General features: G+C 39.8%; 1 protein-coding gene across 1 annotated transcript in view; it reads left to right on the top strand.

Annotated features, from left to right (window-relative positions):
• The window catches only part of LOC101858998 (monoacylglycerol lipase ABHD2), a 27,725-nt gene that overhangs the window by 2,044 nt on the left and 5,397 nt on the right, over positions 1-20,284 (top strand). The window contains exons 2-8 of the mRNA XM_005093966.3: positions 8,406-8,579; positions 9,359-9,534; positions 10,274-10,441; positions 13,389-13,572; positions 14,022-14,219; positions 15,464-15,533; positions 18,295-18,379. Coding sequence (XP_005094023.1) covers positions 8,419-8,579; positions 9,359-9,534; positions 10,274-10,441; positions 13,389-13,572; positions 14,022-14,219; positions 15,464-15,533; positions 18,295-18,379 — 1,042 coding nt within the window. The 5' untranslated portion in view covers positions 8,406-8,418. The remainder of the gene's footprint in view (positions 1-8,405; positions 8,580-9,358; positions 9,535-10,273; positions 10,442-13,388; positions 13,573-14,021; positions 14,220-15,463; positions 15,534-18,294; positions 18,380-20,284) is intronic.

Below are 20,284 nucleotides of genomic sequence, written 5' to 3'. Positions count from 1 at the left end.
GTCATAGGTAGTGAGCATTAATACGCGCATGCATGTAAACACGGTTTGTTTACCAGCCAAAGTTCAATCAAGCCAAAATAATTTTTTAAAAATTATTTAATACAAAAAAGGCAGAAAAGTATTCCTGGCTAATGTAGGGCACTCCTGTACAATTGCGGTCCCGTTTGGGGGTACTAGTTTTGACCTGACCGGTGATTACTTCTGGTTCTAAATGATTACTTTTTGATGCGCATGCCAATATGGAGAGATAGCCTATAGATCAAACCTATTGCAAAACATCAAATTATGTTGAAATTCAGGGGGGCATGCCCCCCTGAAACCCTCCTTGCCTTGTTAAAAACAGGTGAAATTTTACTGCTCATTTGTAGGCTAGATCTACTGATAAAACATTATAAAACATTGATACCGACTATTCAGTATCGATATCCAGTACTTTGTTGTGCTTGTGTGATTTAGTGCAAACAGGACCGCAATTGTACAGGAGTACAGCTAGCATGCCAATCTAGCTGTACTTCCGTACTTGTACGGCTAGCCTAGCCGTCTAGCAGTAACTTTAGTACGGCTAGCCAAGCAGTCTATTTTAGGCCCTTCTATTAGAATCCTATTGAGTATGCATGTCTATTCACTGTCAATATATTTAAACACCTTTTGGTTTCATCTCAAATACACTTTAGGTATTGCAAACTAAAAATTTATTGATAATTCAGAAGGCCTGTTTGTCGGTCTAGCCATCATTATTAAGTATGGCTAGCCCAGCCGTCTAGCGTCATTAAATACGGCTGGCCTGCCAGTCTAGACATGAAAGTACGGTTAGCCTCTTCCAAAAAAAATTGCCCAACAACCAGAAAAATGCTGGTTTCCCTAAATTACATTTTGACGAGTGGGCCTGATTTCACTACGTTCCCTCACATAGAATCTTGTAGCTCAGAGATCAATAGCCTTTAACCTAACCTAAAGCCTGACTCGTCATACTGGAAGAATGATTTGATGTTTTGGCAATTCGGAATGATATTTACTTGAACTTGAAAACAATTGATTTGCAAGGGTGTTGGTGGCCACATGACATATATATATATATACAGTCGAACCTACCCTGACGGCCACCTCTATATATATAAGACGGCCACCTGTACAAACGGCTACTTTCCATTTTCCCCCTTGCTTTTTTTCCGTATAATTTCACTGTGTAAAACGGGCACCTGCCAACGCGGCCGCGGCCACCATATTTTGACTCCCAACCCCTATCACACCAAGCAATAACACACCTGTCTTAGACGGCCACTTTAGTGACTCTTTACGTTTTGTCATAATATAAGTTGTGCATTGGCCCTTTGCGTTGTGGGCTTTCTGTCATAATCCCATCACCTGTCGTTGTTAGGTAGTCCCTCCAACCGATCATGTTGCATAGGCCCCTCCCAATGTTGACCAATAGGTAACAAATTTTCAGCTGCTAATGAGGTAAGCGTGTGATCCTTCATAACCCAAGCCCCGCCCAGAACTCCTACACAAATCGTAATTGAGATGAGTGACCAGGTGACTGTTTACCCAGTCTGTTACAAAGTAACCGTGGACGACAAGATGTTATCAGCCCAAAGCACAAGCTTAGTCTTTAACTCCCACCCCCACCCTTAGCCTTACTCCTTCAAGCTTGCCTTCTTGTATTGGGAGTGTCTACACGCAATTGCGTGCACCAATTTAACACATTTTTTGCTATAGATACGCACACAATTGCGTGCACTCAACACATTTTTTGGCAATATTCACGCAATTGCGTGCAAGGTATCATACATTGATTTTAATCTCAAGTTCTTTTTTTTTTTACCTATGATCCATACTTCTGATTTGTACAGGAATTTTTATATTATATGGAAAAGAAGTAACAGATGTTAACGACTGGCTTTTTAACTCAATTAGTCCTGTGGAATGTGTGCTCCGAAACCTCAAGTTATTGATTTTTGTTTTATCACTCTTCCCTTTTCTACTCTATTTAAAAAAAATTTTTATTGAGGTTGTTGTAAAAATGAATGGTCGAGCACATCGTGCCCCCCCCCCCCCCCCTTCCACCTCCACACACACATACATGCATGAACATACTTTTTGCTCTCCAAGCTTTTGATATCTCTTTTTTTTGTTTGTTCTGTCCCCAAAAACCTAAATGGTGCTACCAAAGCTTTTGTCATGGCCTGCAGGCTTGAAGTTGACAGGTTCACTGAAAACAGAAAGTGGAGGCATATAAAAATAAATGTTACCAATCTTGTGCTGATAGAAGAGTTTCAATATATTATATATATCTTTCAGAGCCAGATCTGAAACGAGCACCGGCAATCATGCTTTGCGACTTATTTTTAACTGTTCGGACGCTCTCGAAAATACTATTTTATCCAGAGGTCCATTCCCATCACCCATCTGTTCAAGTTAAATTGTAAATTCGTGATCTACCTCTGCCTCTTTTGCCTTCTTATTTTTCAATTTCTTCTGAGAGTAAGTTCAAGGCCTAATTATTTGTCCTACTGGTTGTCTTAGACTTAAGCAGGTGGACATCTTGGACAGTGTTATTATGAAGTAAACCTCAACATTGTGAGTGGAAAGTGTTTGATTGTAGAGTTATATTGTCTTGAATGGATTGTAGAGGTATTGTCTTGAATGGGTGACAGTCAAAGCAGACTTGCATGTATGCTAATCATAGTCATAGTGTCATACAGAGCTAGGGTGATTCGAGATAATAAATGAAACTGGTCGCCTGATTCATGTCTGTGGTCCCTGTGTAAAAATAATTACATGGGAAGCCCTGTGACTTTTACTTTTGAACTTTGAACCCATCTACTATCTACTCTCTTCCAGAGGCCAAAGTACAAGGTTCATCATCTAGGGTGTTTGTCAACCTTTTAGCCCGTACCCGCTTTTTATCTTGCTTGTATTTCCAAGCAGGGCATAAAAAAACATCATTTGTCACTACCCAGTGATCCCCACCATACACCAACATTACCAAAGTGGCCACTGGTGGTCTGTACTGCATGGAGTGGCAAGCGCTGAACTAAGTCAACCCTATGAAGTTGGAACTGGCCCTACCGGTTACCGTTTCATGAATTCTGTCATTCTCTTTGTGGCAAAAGGAGATAAATATTAAAATATGTTAGTTCTTCATGAACTGTCCAGTGTGTAGACTTTGTTTATTCAGTCGAACCTGCGGTGACGGCCACCTCTATAAGACTGCCACCTGTACAAACGGCCACAATTACCATTTCCTCCACGTGCGTTTTTTCTATATTATATAATTTCACTGTGTAAAATGGGCACCTTTCGCCACGGCCACCCTATTTTGACACACACACAGCCCCTGTCATATCAAATAATACTGTCTTAGTGACTACATTACGTATTGTCATAAATTATGCAAGGGGGTGTTGTGGGCGAGCTGTCCTAATCCAATCTCCTGTCATTTTTGTTAGATAAAGGTAGTCCCTCCAACCGACTATTGACCAATAGGTAACAAATTTTCAGCTGCTGGTGAGATAAGCCCCGCCCAGAACTCATAGGCTACGCAAACCGTAAGTGAGATGAATGGTCACTGTTTACCCAGTCCGTTAGAAAGTTGACAATGAATGTCAACATGAACTTGCGACAGAAGCGTCGCTTACTGTCCGAGTGGTGGCAACCTTTGTGTTTGTTTTAACATGGCATTCGGTTGTACTCGTTTTATTGTCACCCTTGCACAAAATCAGCAACAAAATAAAAGAGCAAACAAAAAAACGACAACGACGACAACAACAACAAGGCTACCTTCGGTTGGAACCTCAGAAGGGAATGGTTTGTTTTCTTCATTTTGATCAGTCCTGTCTAAAATGGCCACCTGTCTTATACAGCCACTTTTCTCCTTGACAATGGGTTGCCATCTTACACAGGTTCGACTGCTTGTTTTAAAGGGTCTGTTGAAATTTAATCTTACACCTTTTTGGGGATTTTTTGAACCCCCCCCCCCTTTCACTTTTCTTACATTTGCCCCCCCCCCCCCCCCCCCCCCCCCGTAATATTACATTTTTCGCTTATAGTACTAATAATATGACATTTATATCGCCCAAGTCTGTGTTACAATCAATGTTCCATATGCTTTACATAATATACATGAAGAACATGCATGGATATATGTTCCGCGCAGATTGGCGCAAGATTGCACTGCACGTTTTAACAATTGTTTTATTCACTTCCATCTTTATTCTTTTACTCACATCAAGGAACATTCATGTATATTTTCAAAAGTGCAAAAATATGAAAATCAAAATTACAGTGGACTAAATTTTCTGCCAAACACATAGGTACTTCTATTATGTGGAACAGTTTTCAAGTTAAAATGATAAAAAAGAATATATATATCTCAGTCTGGGGTCATTTTCAACTGTGACATAATGAACTCTTCACTTGAGGTGTCGACCATTTTTGGGGGGTTGGCCCATTAAAATACTTTCAAAAGCCTGCAGTTTCTTTAAAAGACCAGGAGAGGTTTCTCTATATAACTAAATAAATATACACACCAATGAAACCAAACTTCTGCTATAGGTAGGGCAATGCCCACTTTTGGTGTAGGTCAAGATTTCTGGAAACCTCGTAAATTATTAGGTTTAGCTCACTTGTCCTTCAAAGCGATTGGCATTGGCAGGTTCATAAGTTGAAGGTGGTTGGTGGAGGGTGTCATTGTCAGGTCCTACATGTACTTTTTTCTTTTCTTTTCTTTTGTCTGTCTGTCTGTCTGTCTGTCTGTCTGTCTGTCTGTCTGTCTGTCTGTCTGTCTCTCTCTCTCTCTCTGTCTCTCTGTCTGAATAACATTTTTTGTGTTGAATGGACACAAGGTTGTGTTTGGTATGCACTTGCAAATATTTAGTAGAAGAAAATCAAGAAAAGAGAGGGTTAGTTAGGATGGGTTGAATGGTATGTTAGTCTTGAGATTACGTATCTCTTCTTATATGTGTGTGTGTGTGTTTGTTTGTACATATATATGTGTGCGTGTGTGTGTAAAGAGAGGGAAGGAGAGAGTAAAGAATAGCAATAAGGCGTGGAAGAAGGGTGAGAGGGAGTGGGGAAAGAGTTTTTTTTAAGGAAGATTAACTATGTCACAGGGCCTTTAGGATTGAATCTTATAATTTTGTATCAATTTTTAAAATGTCTGAGAAAAATTTGTAATTTGGATAACATCCGAGAGCCCTGAGTGCATATTTTTGGGGGATTTGATGAAAGTTGTCTATGTGAGTGAGTGGAGAGTGTTATTGTATGATTTGCTCGTTCGTTACTCTCCTGTCAAACATAAATCATCATATCTTTTCTCCCTTCTCTAGTAACACCTAAATTTTTTGCACTTATGTGACCATGGTGTTGCAAGGGCGAGCAAACTTTTACTAAAGCTAGGAAAAAAAAACAACAGGTGACAGGCTGCACAGTGCTTACTGAAGCAGGTGTTCGCCTTGTGGTGGTGGTGGTCGTTGTGACTAGAGTGACCTGTTTTACTGTACCTTTACGGGGAGTACATGATGTAATGTTTATCTTTGCTCTTCTCGAAGTTCCTGTTATCTCAGAGGGTGTAGCTGAAGCTTTTTTTTTTTTGTCCTCTTGGAGCTTTGTGTTTGTCTACCCTATTATCTATATATAGGCAAAGATAGTACATAACAAGATGGGCCACTTCTCTCTTTGAGCCAATTAAAAAAGTGTCCTCAAAATTCGGTGGCGCCTTCTTCACAAAAGCGCACCTTTTGCAAACAGAGTTATCCTACTTGAGTTTAAAAAATCAAAGTGAAACTAGCAAGTTTTTGAATGAATTTTGGAAGAACGCTTTTTAAAAATGGTTACGCTGACAAAAAACCTCTTCCAGAGGAAAGGGTGATTGTTTTCTTCGTTTAATTTGACTTTAGAATGAAAGGCGAGAGGTCATTAAAATTTTAAAAAACTAAAACTTCGTACTGAACGAACCCGAACTGCTGATGAACAGCAGTCGATCTGCGCTCGCAAGGAGGTGCTATTCCTATTCTTCTTCTGGAAAAACGAAAGAGAGCTTCAAAACAGACTGCAGCGCCATCTGAAGCAAAGCGCATACTTCCTGCGGACACTTTTTTGGCTGAGTGGCCCATCTTGTTATTTACTATCTTTGATATAGGACAATGTGACTTTTTGATGATACCATGATTTTTATCAATATGACCTGTTGAGTCATATTTGAGTTCAGACTGATAATGGTTAAAAATAAGTTTTTGTTATCTAGAGCGGGGGATGAACTGAATGGGTCAGCTCAACAATTTTGTCTTGTAGCTGTCAGGAGGGTTTCTTCAATGTGTTGGACTTTGTTCTTTGTTTGAATGTAAGGTTATTGAAAAACATTTTCACAGGTAAGCTTTACAGTGCAATAAGCGCATGCAAATATGAGAAAGATTTATATTTTTAATGAAATTAAGTTCATTTTGAAATATTGTGTGTGTGTTTGTGTGTGTGTGTGGGGGGGGGGGGGGGGGCTTTCAACTGTAGATGAAGAACTTTCATCACAAAGTTTGATAGGAAAAAAGCACTGACCGAAGTGGAAAGAGCCCTGCAATTTTCTTTTTGTAAAAGGCTACCAATGATTGTTGTCTAATCTCTTCATAATGTGATGGAATGAGAATTAGTGGAGAAAGGTTTGTTTATTTGTTGTTTTTTTCCTGAAATGAAGTGACCATAGTTTCAAGTGCATACACCTGTGAGTAAAATGTTTTCTTCTTTTCCTTTTTTGAAGTTCAGATGCAGAACCTCTGAGAGTGTCTCTGTGAGAATGCTGTTGATTTTACGGATATCTTAGCTTTGTATGAGAATGTTGATTGTCAGAAATATACGAACTATATTATTGTTTTATAGATGTCGTAGCTTTGAATAAAACTTTGCGGTGAGGAATTTGAGCTTAATGGTTGAGTCAACAGTCTACTATGAAATGCATGTACTTATGAAATTTGAGTACACTTATTCATGAGCTATGAGGAAAGGGGCCATTATTTTATATTTTATAGCTGTTAACATTCTGTAGGTCAAAAGGGCTAATGTCAGTATCTAAAGTTTTTATTTATCGTTTGTTTTCATATTGATCTTTGAATACAACACACAACGACTCATTTACATTCGTTATGTTTGCAGTGTAGCCGAAGCCTGATTCTGTGTTTGTCTGGTACATATATTTATATTTTCATATTTACCTGAATGTTTTGTGTTTACTCGTATAGTTTTTGGTGTTGGAATGATACGTAAGCACTTCATTGGAATTGAAGTTTTTTATCTGTTCTCTGTTATCAGATAGTCTTCGGGTAGGTGATTTATCGGGTGCTCTGGTATGGTTTGCTTCTTCTTTCCTATCAAACACATCTATTTTCTTTATCTCTCCTCCTTCTTTTCAATGTATGTTACTCTGTAGTAATGCCTCTTATCGTCAGCACTGATATTATTCTGTCCCCGTGGTTTTATGCACCCCGCATAATTTAGCAAAATTTGATCATTTCTTGCATAATTTCTGATTATTTTCCTTTATCATTCTTTGTTAAAATTTACAGAATTGCATAAATTCACATTTTTGGGCTCAGTTTGCATAATTTCAGAATTTTTCTTGCATAAAACGACGGGGACAGATTATTATAATATTTCTGTTGCAAGTGCTGCAAAACTGCTACTGTAACTAAAACTGTTCACAGCTCCAACCATACACGTCTGTTTTCATCTGTGAGCAGCTTTTGTCATTGTTGCTATTGGAGCAATTGCACTAAACTGAAAACACAGCAGCTTACCAAAGAAAATCTGGTCATCCTGTGTATATACATATGTATATAGATCTGCCTAAGCAGTCTCCACGTACAGTGTTGCAACTTTGTATGAGAAAAGGAGATAAACATTTACTATGGATTGTTTGAATTGTTCTTTTTCAAATTCAAGCAATTTAGTGAGAGTTCTTTTTTTTTCTGGACTATATTTAGAATGTCTTTGTATGCTGAACCGTTTAAAAGATGCCATACATTTGATATGTCTGCATGGTGTTCAGAATGTTTCTTTGTGACATTATTTTTGTTCTAATGTATACAACATAAAATACTACTAAATGTTATTTTCCACAGAAGCCATGTAGAGGTTTTGTCTATAAATTAAGTGGTTGATGGGAGCGGTTTGCTCCTTCTTTTCTATGAAGCATCTATTTTCCTATCTTTTCTCTTTTTTTTCTTTTTTTTTTCAACTCTCTAGTAACATCTTAAATCCTCGGCACTAAAAGATTTATTTCAAGTGCTGTAAAAACTCTAATCTAAATTCTAAAACAGCGTCTTGTATAATATCGGACTGCCATTTAGAGGCATGCAACATTTGTCGCAACTGTTGAGAGGGAAGTTGTCTTATCCTGTTCATTGCTGTTTTCCTTCTAGAAAACACCTGACCATGTCTGCGCTTTTGGCGGCAATGTTTGGCCTGGTCTTCTACATGCTGGTGCGCCTACTTCATTTGACGCAACCGTCCTCCGCCCCACTTCTGTACGTCAAGGACCGTTCCTCCGACTTTGTCCAGTCGGTTCTCACTCTGTGCCCAATTTTGAATCAGCCGTAAGTGAAAATAATAATTAAAATTGGGTTGAAGACTTTCCAGTGCTATTTCCCCCTCCAGGTGCAAAAGGCTCACTTGATTAGATTTCGAGAATGGGTGAAGTGGGATAGAGAGATTTGGGCGGGAGTGGGGGTGGAGGAATAGAAGAAGGAGAGGGAGAGCTAAAGAGAGAGAGCTAGAGAGAAATGGAGGGATAGAAAAACTAGAGGTTAAGGTGTTCACCTCTCTTTCATTAAGGTCCCGGATTTGAATTCGGATAGCAACAGAAAATTTTCTTCTCTGAAATTTCCTCCTTTCACATCTTTTCCTACTCTCTAACAATATTCTGTCTTCTGCTTTCGTCTCCACTTTCTGCCCCCACCCCATCACCTTCTTTGCCCCCTCCTCTGGGCTCCTGACTGTTTCTGCAGCTTTTCTACTGATACTCCTTAGCTCCTTCATACTGCTGTATATCAGCCACACCCCTGATCTAATGGTAGGAAAGATCTACACCTAACCTTCTCAGTCGGAGGTCTCGTGTACAAAGTCCGCATGTTACATGTTAAAGATCTCTTTGTGGCCCAAAATCTATAAGAGTATACTTCGGCTGCCACCGGGGCAAAATTTTTTTATGTCCAACCAACTTAAAATGTTTAATGTGTCCAAAGTTGCGAGCGCCGCAAAAGTTACCCCCCCCAAAAAAAATAGTCAGCCATTGCAAGAAGTAAGGAATGTGTGTCTGTGATGGTGATTGCATCTTCATCTTCATTTGTCGATTATTTTTCTCCCACATGTCTAGGTATGTACCGACATTGCTGTGGGGCAAAAGTGGCCACATTCAAACCATTCTGTATGCCAAGATGGGCAGGGTCAACATGCCGGTACCTAACGGAGTCCGCCATACCACAGGCATGGCCGATGGAGCTACGCTAACCTTTGACCTGTATGAGCCCGAGGTTCCTCACAAGACAGGAGGTGGGCACAGTTGTCTTTTTTACATGAATATCAGTTTTTGGGTCTTTAACTCATTGACCCAGGAACTGATTTCCATGATTTGACGGAAATTATTTTTTTTAACAACTCGACTAATGTCTATTAGTTCTTTCACAACTTGTGCTCCGACTCAAAACAAAGAAGGAACATAAACACAATGACAAAGGAGTGCAGCTTTTCTCAGAGAATCTAAAAAAGAACATTCAGGGTTTTATTCGCATCCATGGCTGTTTAGTTTAGAAACCTTTTATATCTATCTGTGTGCATCACCCCACGCAACACCGGCTTCTGGGAGCGGCTGCTCATCTCTTGGAGAGGCCTGTTTACTATTTTTTGTTCATGATAGCGAAATGGAAATAATAGGAGGCAAGTTTTTGTCAACACTGTTCGGACACTCTGCCTAAACGAAGAGTATTATATTGTTGGCCAACTGTTCGAATGTTTTAAGCCCAAAATGTTGAATTTTTCTAGAGACAGAGAAAACTTACATTCTTTTAACAATTGTGCCTAATTTATCGATTATTTTGTCTTGCTTTTTTCTAGATTTAGAATTTGAGTTAAAAAAATTTTAACAACTAATACCACAGGTTAAGAAACTGCGACAACAAAAATGTCAAAATTTTGGACTTAGTCACTTAGTGCATCTGAACGGCTGGCTGGTGATGTTATCCTGATACGACAAGTTTACATACTGAAATCCTATTCTTTCCATCTCTTTCAGGGTCATACTGCATTATCTTCTGCCCTGGCATAGGGAACTCAAGTGAATCCCCGTACATACGCACGCTGGTGCATCACGCACAAAAGAACGGCTACATCAGTGTGGTGCTGAATCATTTGGGCTCATTGAAGAATACACCATTATCCTCACCTCGAATATTTTCTTATGGTAAGGGATGGTAACTTTAATAGTAAAGTGAAGAAGACTTTTGTTACGGTATTGAATGAAAGTCTTAAAGAGATTATGTCATTAACCCCTTGACTGCTAACCATAAGTCCACCGCGTGTGCTAAGGAAATTTCTACAGTGGCTGTGTGTGACACTGTCTGCTTTTGGAATGGCTATAGCTCGCTTACTATAAGGCTAGATAGCGAAGTATACGTCAAATAAACAGTGCTTCCACTCTTCCGTATTTTTACGGAATTCCCTTCTTTCTGTCAGTTCCGTACTTGTTCCTCCGTCATTATCAACTCCCTCTGTAAAAAACTGCGACAGCGTCAACATCATCATTGCCTTTCTCACCCTGCACCAGGGCATAGGCCACGGACAAACACCTTCCACCTTTCTCTATCCTGGGTTAGCCTCTTGATGTTATTCCATGTCTTCCCACTTTTCTGTACATCCATTTCTGTGATTCTTCTCCAGGTTCCACGAGGTCTTCCCCTTGATCTGTTGCCCTGTGGGTTCCAATCCAAAACTTTCTTTGTTATGCAGCTGCCTGACTTCCTGAAAGTATGTACAATCCATTGCCACCGCCTTCTTCCTACCTCATCTCTGACTGGGATCTGTCTTGTTTTTCTTAACACTTCCACATTGGTGACCCTGTCTGTCCATCTGATCCTCAGTAGCTTTCTTAGACACCTGTTCAAGAAAACCTGGATCATCTTTTTGCAAGTCTGTGATGCGTTCCATGTCTCACATCCATACAACAGGACCGACTTCACGTTTGAATTGAAAATCCTCAGCTTTGTTCGAAGTGAGATATCTCTGGTCTTCCAAATCCTATCCAAAGATATGAAAGCAACCTGTGCTTTTCCAATGCTGGACTTCATTTCAGCACCTGTTCCTCCCTCTCTGTCAATTATACTCCCAAGATAGCAGAAGGATTCAATGTTTTCTAGTGCCTTTCCTTCTATTGTGACCTGCTCCTTTCGTTGTGCACCTGTCCTTTGACTTTCCCGGGGTGGATCTTCAATCCAACAGACTCCGATAGGCTGTTTAATACTGAAGTCTCTCGCGATTTGACTCCCGACCCAGCAGTAGGTTACAGACGAGCCACAAGGTGGTGACAGCGACAGGGGAGTGAATCGGGGCGCTGAAGTGAATCGCGAATCGCATTCCACAGGGAAGGGTGACGATTCAGTTCCGTTCTCGCGCTCAGACCCTGGCAGAATTTCCCTTACTTTTCAGCTTCAGCTGGTGGAAGCACTGAATAAAAGAGAAATGAACATACAATCCATTGGTGTTACTCATTTTTAGGTATAGCTGGCCCTCCAGGAAATCGCGTTTTTCGTCGAGTTCCGCAATAAACCCGCATTTTTTTGCAATTTTCGCAATTTCTTGCAATTTTAGGCAAAAAAACATCAACGCTTTAATTTTAACAGAATTTTTAATACAAAATGGTGCGAGTACAGAGCCGATAGGCCTACGTAAATCATGGTATCGGCCCAGCTCAAGCCTACTGAGCGTACTCTAAAAGCTATAACCGGAAATTCAGGCCGGCATGCATCATGTTCAACACAAACTGAGACATAAGCTAGGACGAGAAGGGGACCTTCTTTGGGCTAGGCCTTTATCTAATATGTGTAAGCGTGCGCGTGTGATAAGAAAGTAGGTGTGTGCGTGTGTGAGGTGTACGTGAGTGTGTGTGCGTGTGAGTGCGCACGCGTGAATATTGTTCGTACATGATGCATGTGTCTACATACACGATAACCGGGCACCTAGTCTCAGTATCTACGTACACTGTAACCCACCGGAATGAAAATTGTGCAATATTTGTCCTGTGCTGTCACTTGTTGAAATAAAAAAAGAAAGTTATACACGTGTCTTGTCGGGCTCGCCATCGTTACCGGTCAGTGAACCTGTGCTTTCGCATCACATTGTGAGTACCGGTTGGGGTCACCAAAGTTCATTCAAAGTCTGTGCGCTACGAAGTATAGGGCTCTGGAATGGGAGAATTATTGATTTTTTTTAAAAATGTACTGTCGGGGGAAGGCTGGAGTTGAAGGCAACACCGGATGACAAAAACTGAACTTGGAATTCTTAACTGCCCGGTTACCGTGTACATGACACTGAGACTACGTGCCCGGCTGCCGGTTACTGTGTATGTAGACACTGAGGCTAGGTGTCCGTGTACCGTGTACGTAAACACCCCGTTATGTAAAACGCCTTAAGCTGCGTTCACACGGGAGTGGGTGCTATAGAAATGATCTAAATCTACATTAGTATATGTATTACTATTGTTTATAGATGGAAAAAAAAAATTGCTGTATTTTATGATTTGACTTAGTCTTAAAACAATACCATACCGGTTTTAAAAGAAAAAATATCTGAAATAGATCTAAATACAGATTACCGGTGTATCGAAGGTTTCAAGAGAAAAATAGAACAGGATCTGGTTTGATTGGAGCATTAGCTTATTTTGTATTTACAGGTTGTTTCGAAAATCTCTCGTCAATTTTTTTGTTTTTTATAGACTAAACCTCATACACTTCTAGATTTTTGCATGAAACAAGTACTCTGCATGTACTAAATTTGGTCAAATTTTATGCCTTCATTTAAAAGTTATTACGAAAACCGAGGGTTCCGTTATTTTGTGACACGTGTTATCATATTATATTTGGTCGATAACTTTATGTTAACGTACTCGTGTGTTGTAACTAGTATATGTTGTTAATAACATTTAATGAATTTGTATTGTTTCTCATGATTTTTTAAAAGGCTGTGCTGCTTTTATGCTATCGGTACTCAAAATTGTCACGTTTTTTAAACTAAAAATGTTAAGCCGGAACTAATGCGCTTGGGATGGGAAGGTTGCAATTTTTTGCAATTTTTAGGCGGTTTACCTTGCAATTTTTTGCAATTTTGACTTTTAACTTTTCTCCTCCTTCCATCAGGCGGTACAGAAGAGCTTGGCTTGGTACGAGCGGAAGTAGAGCGTCTGTACCCGCACTGCCACCTGGTTCTGGTGGGGCTGAGCATGGGAGCTAACATTGTAGTCAAGTATCTGGGAGAGTCAGCTGCCCACCAGAAGGGCATCCTGGCCGCTGTCTCCTTCTGCCAGGGCTATGACGTCAACAGGTCAGTGCGGAGGGTTGTTGGGAGTGTCGAATGGGATGGGGTGCGGTTTGCTCTTTCTTTCATATGAAACATGTATTGTAGGTGTTTTAGTCATATGTTTTTTTAGACAGTATCATAATTTAGGGAAAAGACACAAATGGAGAATTGGGAAGTGTTTGTATAGATGATTGTCTTAGACAGATGACTGTTAGAGCTGATGCTTTGGTGGATGGGGAGGGCTTTGATGTGGTTTGATCCTTCTTTTTTAGTCAAAATCAAGCATCTGTTGTACATATCTCTCCTTCTTCTCTTCTTAGTATGTATGTTACTCTCTAGTCACTTCTCTAATCTCTGCCACTTATATCACTTATTTGTGATGCAAGTACTGCTAAACTTTTACTAAAATTGGTCAAAAAGAAAGCTGAATGAAAATAGCAGGTTTGACTGTTATGATGATTATTTTCCCCCAGGGCGGTGGAAGTACTGACCTCATGGACCAACCTGCGGCAGGGATATGTGTACGTTATGACTGCCAACCAGAAGCGGATCATCAAGCGGCACAAAGATATCTTGTTGTCTGATGAAGAAAAACAGCGCATCGGAGTGGCGGACGAGCAAGAGGTCTTCTCTGCTCATCTCCTCTCTGGTCTGGACGAAGCTTACACAAGGTAGGTTTTTTGACCGAAGACAAAGACTAATACTATGGGAAGCTGATAAGTCAAAGACATCAGGGATTAACAAATGTGTTTGACACATCCATAATTCGGGTTAACCGATGTAAAAAAACCAAAGACATAATATATGAGGCAGCGTGGAGAAATCAGGGGCTCGTCAAAATAATGAAATTGGAGTAACAGGGATTTTTTAACTCTGAGAAAGTACTCACCTACATCACAAGCAATTTTTTTAAATGTGAGGTCTAAAAGAATAACCTCCCTCTATTATTTGTTCGACATAATTCCTTCTTGTACAACATTTTCATTTAGGTCATTGTTCAGTGAGATGAATTAGACTGATCATTGTTAACTGAGCTGTTTGACAGGGTTGTACTCTTGAATTTTTGCACTAAGTACTCAAAATATTTACAAAGAGATATAGAGGAAAAAATCGGGGATTAAGGATTGCCTTGTTGGAGCCGACATATTGTTGAATGTGGCCTCGTTGAATGCGACACCCACTGTACCTAAGTTATATACAGGACTGCGCATGTGTTTGGTGTACGTGTGCGTGTAATGTGAGATTGTGTGTTTGTGTGTGTGTGTGTGTGTGTGTGTGTGTGTGTGTGTGTGTGTGTGTGTGTGTGTGTGTGTGTGTGCGCGCGTTCGTAAATATTATTCATACATGCATTTATGTTAAGCATCTAAAACTGTGTTCATACGGGAGTGGGCGCAAAAGAAATGATCTACATTATTGTTATTATTAATATCACAAAAACAAGCCCTGTCAATGGGAACTTCGTACACCGGCGTAATGTTCAGGGGTTTTTTTTTTCTTCTTTGTCTTTGTACTACCTGATTCTTGTAAATTCTTGAAATTGACCCTCAATTTACCTGAAATGGGAATTTTGAGGTAGGTAGCCCTGCCTGTATTACATGTGAAGTTGTGTTATAGATGAGTATATTAATATATACGGTACCTATGTGTTATATAAATTGCCCCCGACACCTGAACCCATTCAAGTTAGGATTATTTGTGTGCAAGCTTTGTGGCTGTGTGCTTTCTCCTGCTCTCAACAACTCGTTTTGCTTTCTTGTTTTCGGTAATATGTTTTCCTTTCTCCTGTTTTCAGTAATTTGTTTTACTTTATTCTGCTCTCAACAGTTTACTTTCGTTGCCTTTCATTTTCAATAGTTTGCATTGCTTTCTTATGCTCTTTCTTCCCCTGTCAATGATATGTTTTGCTTTCTTTCAGGAAGCTGTTTGGTTTTAACAGCCGGGAAGAGTTCTACCATCATAGTAGTTGCAGTCACTACCTGTCCAATGTGGGTCCTCATCCTCCTCAATGTCATCTTCCTACTCTTTCTCCTCCTCCTATTTCTCCTCTTCCTTTCTTTTCTCTCTACATCCTCATTCTCCTCCGCCTGATCTGCCTTATTGTCATCTTCCAGTCCCTTCTGCTCTTCCTTCTCCTTCCTTTCCTCTTCATCAGCCACCTCCTCCTTTTCCATGTCCTTTCCATCTCTCTGTCCTTTTCCTTCTCCTCCTTTTCCGCCTCAGCCTTGTTCTCCTCCTTCTCAGCCTCTTTCTTCTCATTTTCACTTTCATTCTCCTCCTCTTTTTCCGAGTCCTCCTTCTGTCTCTGTGTCTTCCTTTTGCTCCTCAACCTCTTCTGTCTTAACCTCTTCCTTCTCCTCCTCCGCCTGTCAACATTTTTTTCATCTTCCTTTTTAAAATCAGTGATGATACTGTTCAGTACGACATATTTTGTGTCCTATATTGTAGAATGGCAGATGAAATGAAATGGTATAGGTTTAATGTCGCTATCAACATCATTAGGTTATTTTCAGACAGGACCTCTGTTTTTATGGTCCATCTCCAAAAGGACCGAGCTAGATGGGAAAGTCACGGGAACCCCAGACCCACAATCTTACAATGACAGGTCCTGAAGCATTACTACTAAGCTAAGGACACCACTATTACATGCTGGGTTTTCATTAATTTTCACCAAACTGTGCTAACACTTATATCATATGTGGGGCAGCATGGTGAAATCAGGCGCTTGTCAAAATAATAAAATCCGAAAAATCGTCATTTTTGGGCTAGTTTGGAAACTGTTTAAAAAATTTGTTTTTCTTCTGCTCAACACCTTGTATGTCCATTCAAGAACACTTTTATGTGTGAATTTTATGGAAAAAAGTTGATTAAAGGCACAAAAAATGTGAATTTGCAGTTTCCAAGGACTCTTAAGCTATAGAAATCACCAAACTTAGGCGGCTATTTTCTTGCTAATTTTACTTCTGAAACCAGGCGATTCCACCTCCTTCAATCCAGCAAAGCAAATAAACGGCCTTTAAGATGACCGTAATAAATCTATATGCCCAAAAATTGACGAATGCCGGATTCCACTGCGTCGTTGCACATATTTTTAAGGCATTCTGGTGGAATCAGGCGCTTGTCAAAATAGTGAAATCTGAGAAATCGGCATTTTTCGGGCTGTTTGAAATTTTTTTTGCATTTTTGTTTTTTGGCTCAACGCTGAACGCCTTGTATGTCCATTCAAAATCACTTGTATGTGTAGATTTTATGGAAAAACGTTGATTAAAGGCACAAAAAAGTGTAAATTTGCATTTTCCAAGGACTCTTAAGCAATGGAAGTCACCAAACTTTGGCAACCATTTTCTTGATAATTTTACTTCTGGAACCAGATGACACCACCTCCTTCAATCACAAATATGTTGACTTCTATTCAAGATAAATGGATGTTTTTTTTCATCGAAAGCAAATCAAATGAACAACCTTTAAGTGGAGAAGGAGTGACCGTTGATTTTGCCGATTTTGGGTCAGGCTATGCACATTGAGATGTTGGCTGATTTTTGAAGACCGACCAGTCCTTTGTCTAAAATTAGCATGGAGACAATTGAGAAAGTCTTTTTTCTTCTCGTAAATTGCTTTTGAAAACATGAGGGTGGGTTGATATAGTGAATTTTCACAATAATTGTCGTTTTTTGGAAAATGTCATTTTTTGGGCATTTTTTTCCCTACTTCTTCATCCTTTTGACATGAAACTTTCAGGAAACATGGGAATCTAGATGGCAAGGCTGCTATCAATGTAACAGAGAGATATTTGCGAAAAAAAATAACACTTTTCCATTAGCAAGCAATTATGCAACCTAAATTTAGAAAATGTTTTTTTTAATACTTTGGGAAAATTCTAATTTTTTTTTTTTTTGGCGCTTTTAAAAAAAAAAAACTCGCTGTACGCTGATAAGAGTCTGAATCAGGTATACTCTCTCCAAATTTGGTATGTAAATAAGAAAGCCTCAGGGATTTGAGATTCATTGTTTATTTTCAAGATGGTGGCCGTTTCCATAGCAACCGCTGTCGCTATGCCAAAATAAAGTTGCGTATCAAGAGATTTACCTATGCCTTACTTATATGTGTACTTAGATTTGGTCTCGGGCAACAAACATAGAATATGGTCCTCAAGGGTCGCTCCTCCCGTTAAGATGATACCAATAACTCCATATGCTCACAAATTGAGGAGCGCCTGATTCCGTGTCGTGACCCATTTAGTCACATTTTCAATGTGTAAAAGATAATTGAGTAAAAAGTTGTAGTTCATTTTTCTCCTGTTTTTTTCTTTCTGTAAAAGCTGCTTTCAGGTTGCTTTGATTTAGAACTGTTTTCAGGCTGTAAAAAAACCAAAAAAACAGTCTTACAATTGTATTTGGTTTTTCTCCTGTTACTGTTTTTTTTTAAAAAGTATGATACTTAATGTTTGATTTCCCCCTGAAAGCAATGAAGAATGTCATATTATTGGCAAGCTATTGGCAAAATTTTTCAAGAGAGTAAATAAACTGTTTTAATCTTTTTCACAGTTGCACCTACATTATATATATCTTTTCTTGCTTTTTTCAACATTTTGAATTTGAATTTTGGCAAAATGTTTTTCCAGCACCAATAACAGATACGACAAATTATTGCCTAAAACTGCATTAAAAAAAAAAAATTCAGAATTTTGTGCTAAGTACATCATAACAGCGGGCTGTATATGTCTGATTTTCTCAACTGTTTCACGATCAGGTGCAGACACCTTTGCTGATCGTTAACTCTGCTGACGATCCCATTGTACCAGAGACTCTGTTCGAATATCCGCTGGAAGCCTCTCGTGAGTATTATTTACAGCACACATACAAGCATACACATGTATATATACAGGCTCACACACACATGTACAAGTACACACACACTTGCACACATGCACACACTCACACATACACAAACATTTACTTTACTTTACTTTTACTTTTCCGATCCAACAGCCATCTGGGTTTTAGTCCTTTCAGCCTGTCGATATGGCAAAGAATTTACAGGTTTTTATCAGCTGTGTTTTGTCTCTGTATAAAGTATTTCGGATATCTGAGGAGGCAGGTTGCTAAGTGCGGGGCAGGTAAAGAGATAGCGTGATACTGTTTCATCCTGGCAGTCACACAACGGGCAGTCAGGTGGGTATCCTTGCGGATCCTATTTAGGTACCAAATCAGTGGGATGTGTTGTGTTCGCAGGCGAATGATAGTGACTTGTTCTCTTCTACTGAGGGAATTTAGTGCGTCTTTTGAGTTGGGAGCAGTCATGTGTGCAAATACAGCTCTTCCAGTTTTGCTCAATGCCTGAAATTTCATGCCTGAAACTTCATGTTTGATTCAGCCACTGTTCCCTGGTATTGCGTTTGATGATGTTCTTGACTGTCTGTTGTGATACTGGGCTTTGAGGTTATGTTTGTGGTGCTCTCTTCTCGCCAAGGGTGTCTGCTCTGTCGTTTCACGGGATGTTGCTGTGGCGTGGTATCCACTGTAAAACCAGGTCGACAGCATAGGTGTGCACGAAAGTGTTAATTGTTTGAGCCACAGAGTGGCAAGCCGGGCTTTCAAAATTCATGTTTTCCAAAGCTTGGAGTACTGATTTTTGTCTGTGAAGATTACAGTGTCCTTGATTTTGTCTGGATGTGTAATGAAAATGTTGGTCTGGTGGAGGATTGCTGCTTCAATAGCAATGGCCTCAGCCTCATAATTTGTACAAGAAGTCCCACTGTCACAGGCATAAAATAGTTCTTCACACGTCTTGACGTCTTGTCCATGGCACACCAGCTGTAGAATTTTAGTTGCAGCGGGGGATTCCCCGCCGAGCGCCTTATCTCGTCGGGGTCACGGGGGTCAGCTCCCAGTCGCTGCTCTGTCTGGGCTGACTTAATTTTTGGTACTTTTCAACATACAGTTTTAGGTGTATCCTTGTATTTATGGTAATTATCATTTAATGCGCACAAAGCACGCATTTCTGCGAGAAAATGGCTTCCAAAATTTACCTTGAGAGCCCACGGAAACTGAAAATTTCTCAATTTTGTTCCTTTTATCTATGTTTTTGAGTAAAATTCACTCACATTTTCTTTAACTCACTTGACCCTGAGCTATTTGTCACCCAACAATCATTGCAGCCTGACACTTTTGGGGGTATATTGAAGCATTAACCACAAAAAGACTGTGAACACTGTCGTCATCATCATCCAGCACCAGATCTGCGACAGACATCGGTGATCATGGTTCTCCTTTCATTCCTTTGCTCGGATGCTCTCAAAAAAGCTATGTTTCCCTGACTATTTTGCCAGCGAGAGCTAGATGCTCAAGACCCTTCATCTCTCTTCAGGTGTCCCAAAAACTGCATTTCTTTGTTTCCTGATTGTTTTTAAAATTGAGCGTCCCGCGTGGACTTCTTCAAGCTCTACCTCATTTGATTTCTTTTCCTTCCACGATACCCTCAGCAGTCTCCTAAGAAACCACACTTCTGTTGCTTCTATTTTATTTTCACTGTCTTTAGTGATTGTCTAGCATTCACAGCCATATAGAAGGGTTGACCATACATAGCATTTCATAGCATATCATAATTTATTTTAATGCGACTAGAGAAAAAAAAAAAATGTTTTGAAATATAAAGAAAGCTGCATCTAATTTGTCCAAAAAGTTATTTTATCAATATTTTGAGATGGCAATGTCTGGGGGGGGGGGGGGGGGGGGGGGGG

This window comes from Aplysia californica, unplaced genomic scaffold, assembly GCF_000002075.1.
Source record: "Aplysia californica isolate F4 #8 unplaced genomic scaffold, AplCal3.0 scaffold00073, whole genome shotgun sequence".
NCBI classification, from domain to species: Eukaryota; Metazoa; Mollusca; class Gastropoda; order Aplysiida; family Aplysiidae; genus Aplysia; species Aplysia californica.
Note: the sequence above shows the minus strand (reverse complement) of the source record. Positions and strands in the feature narration are given on the sequence as shown.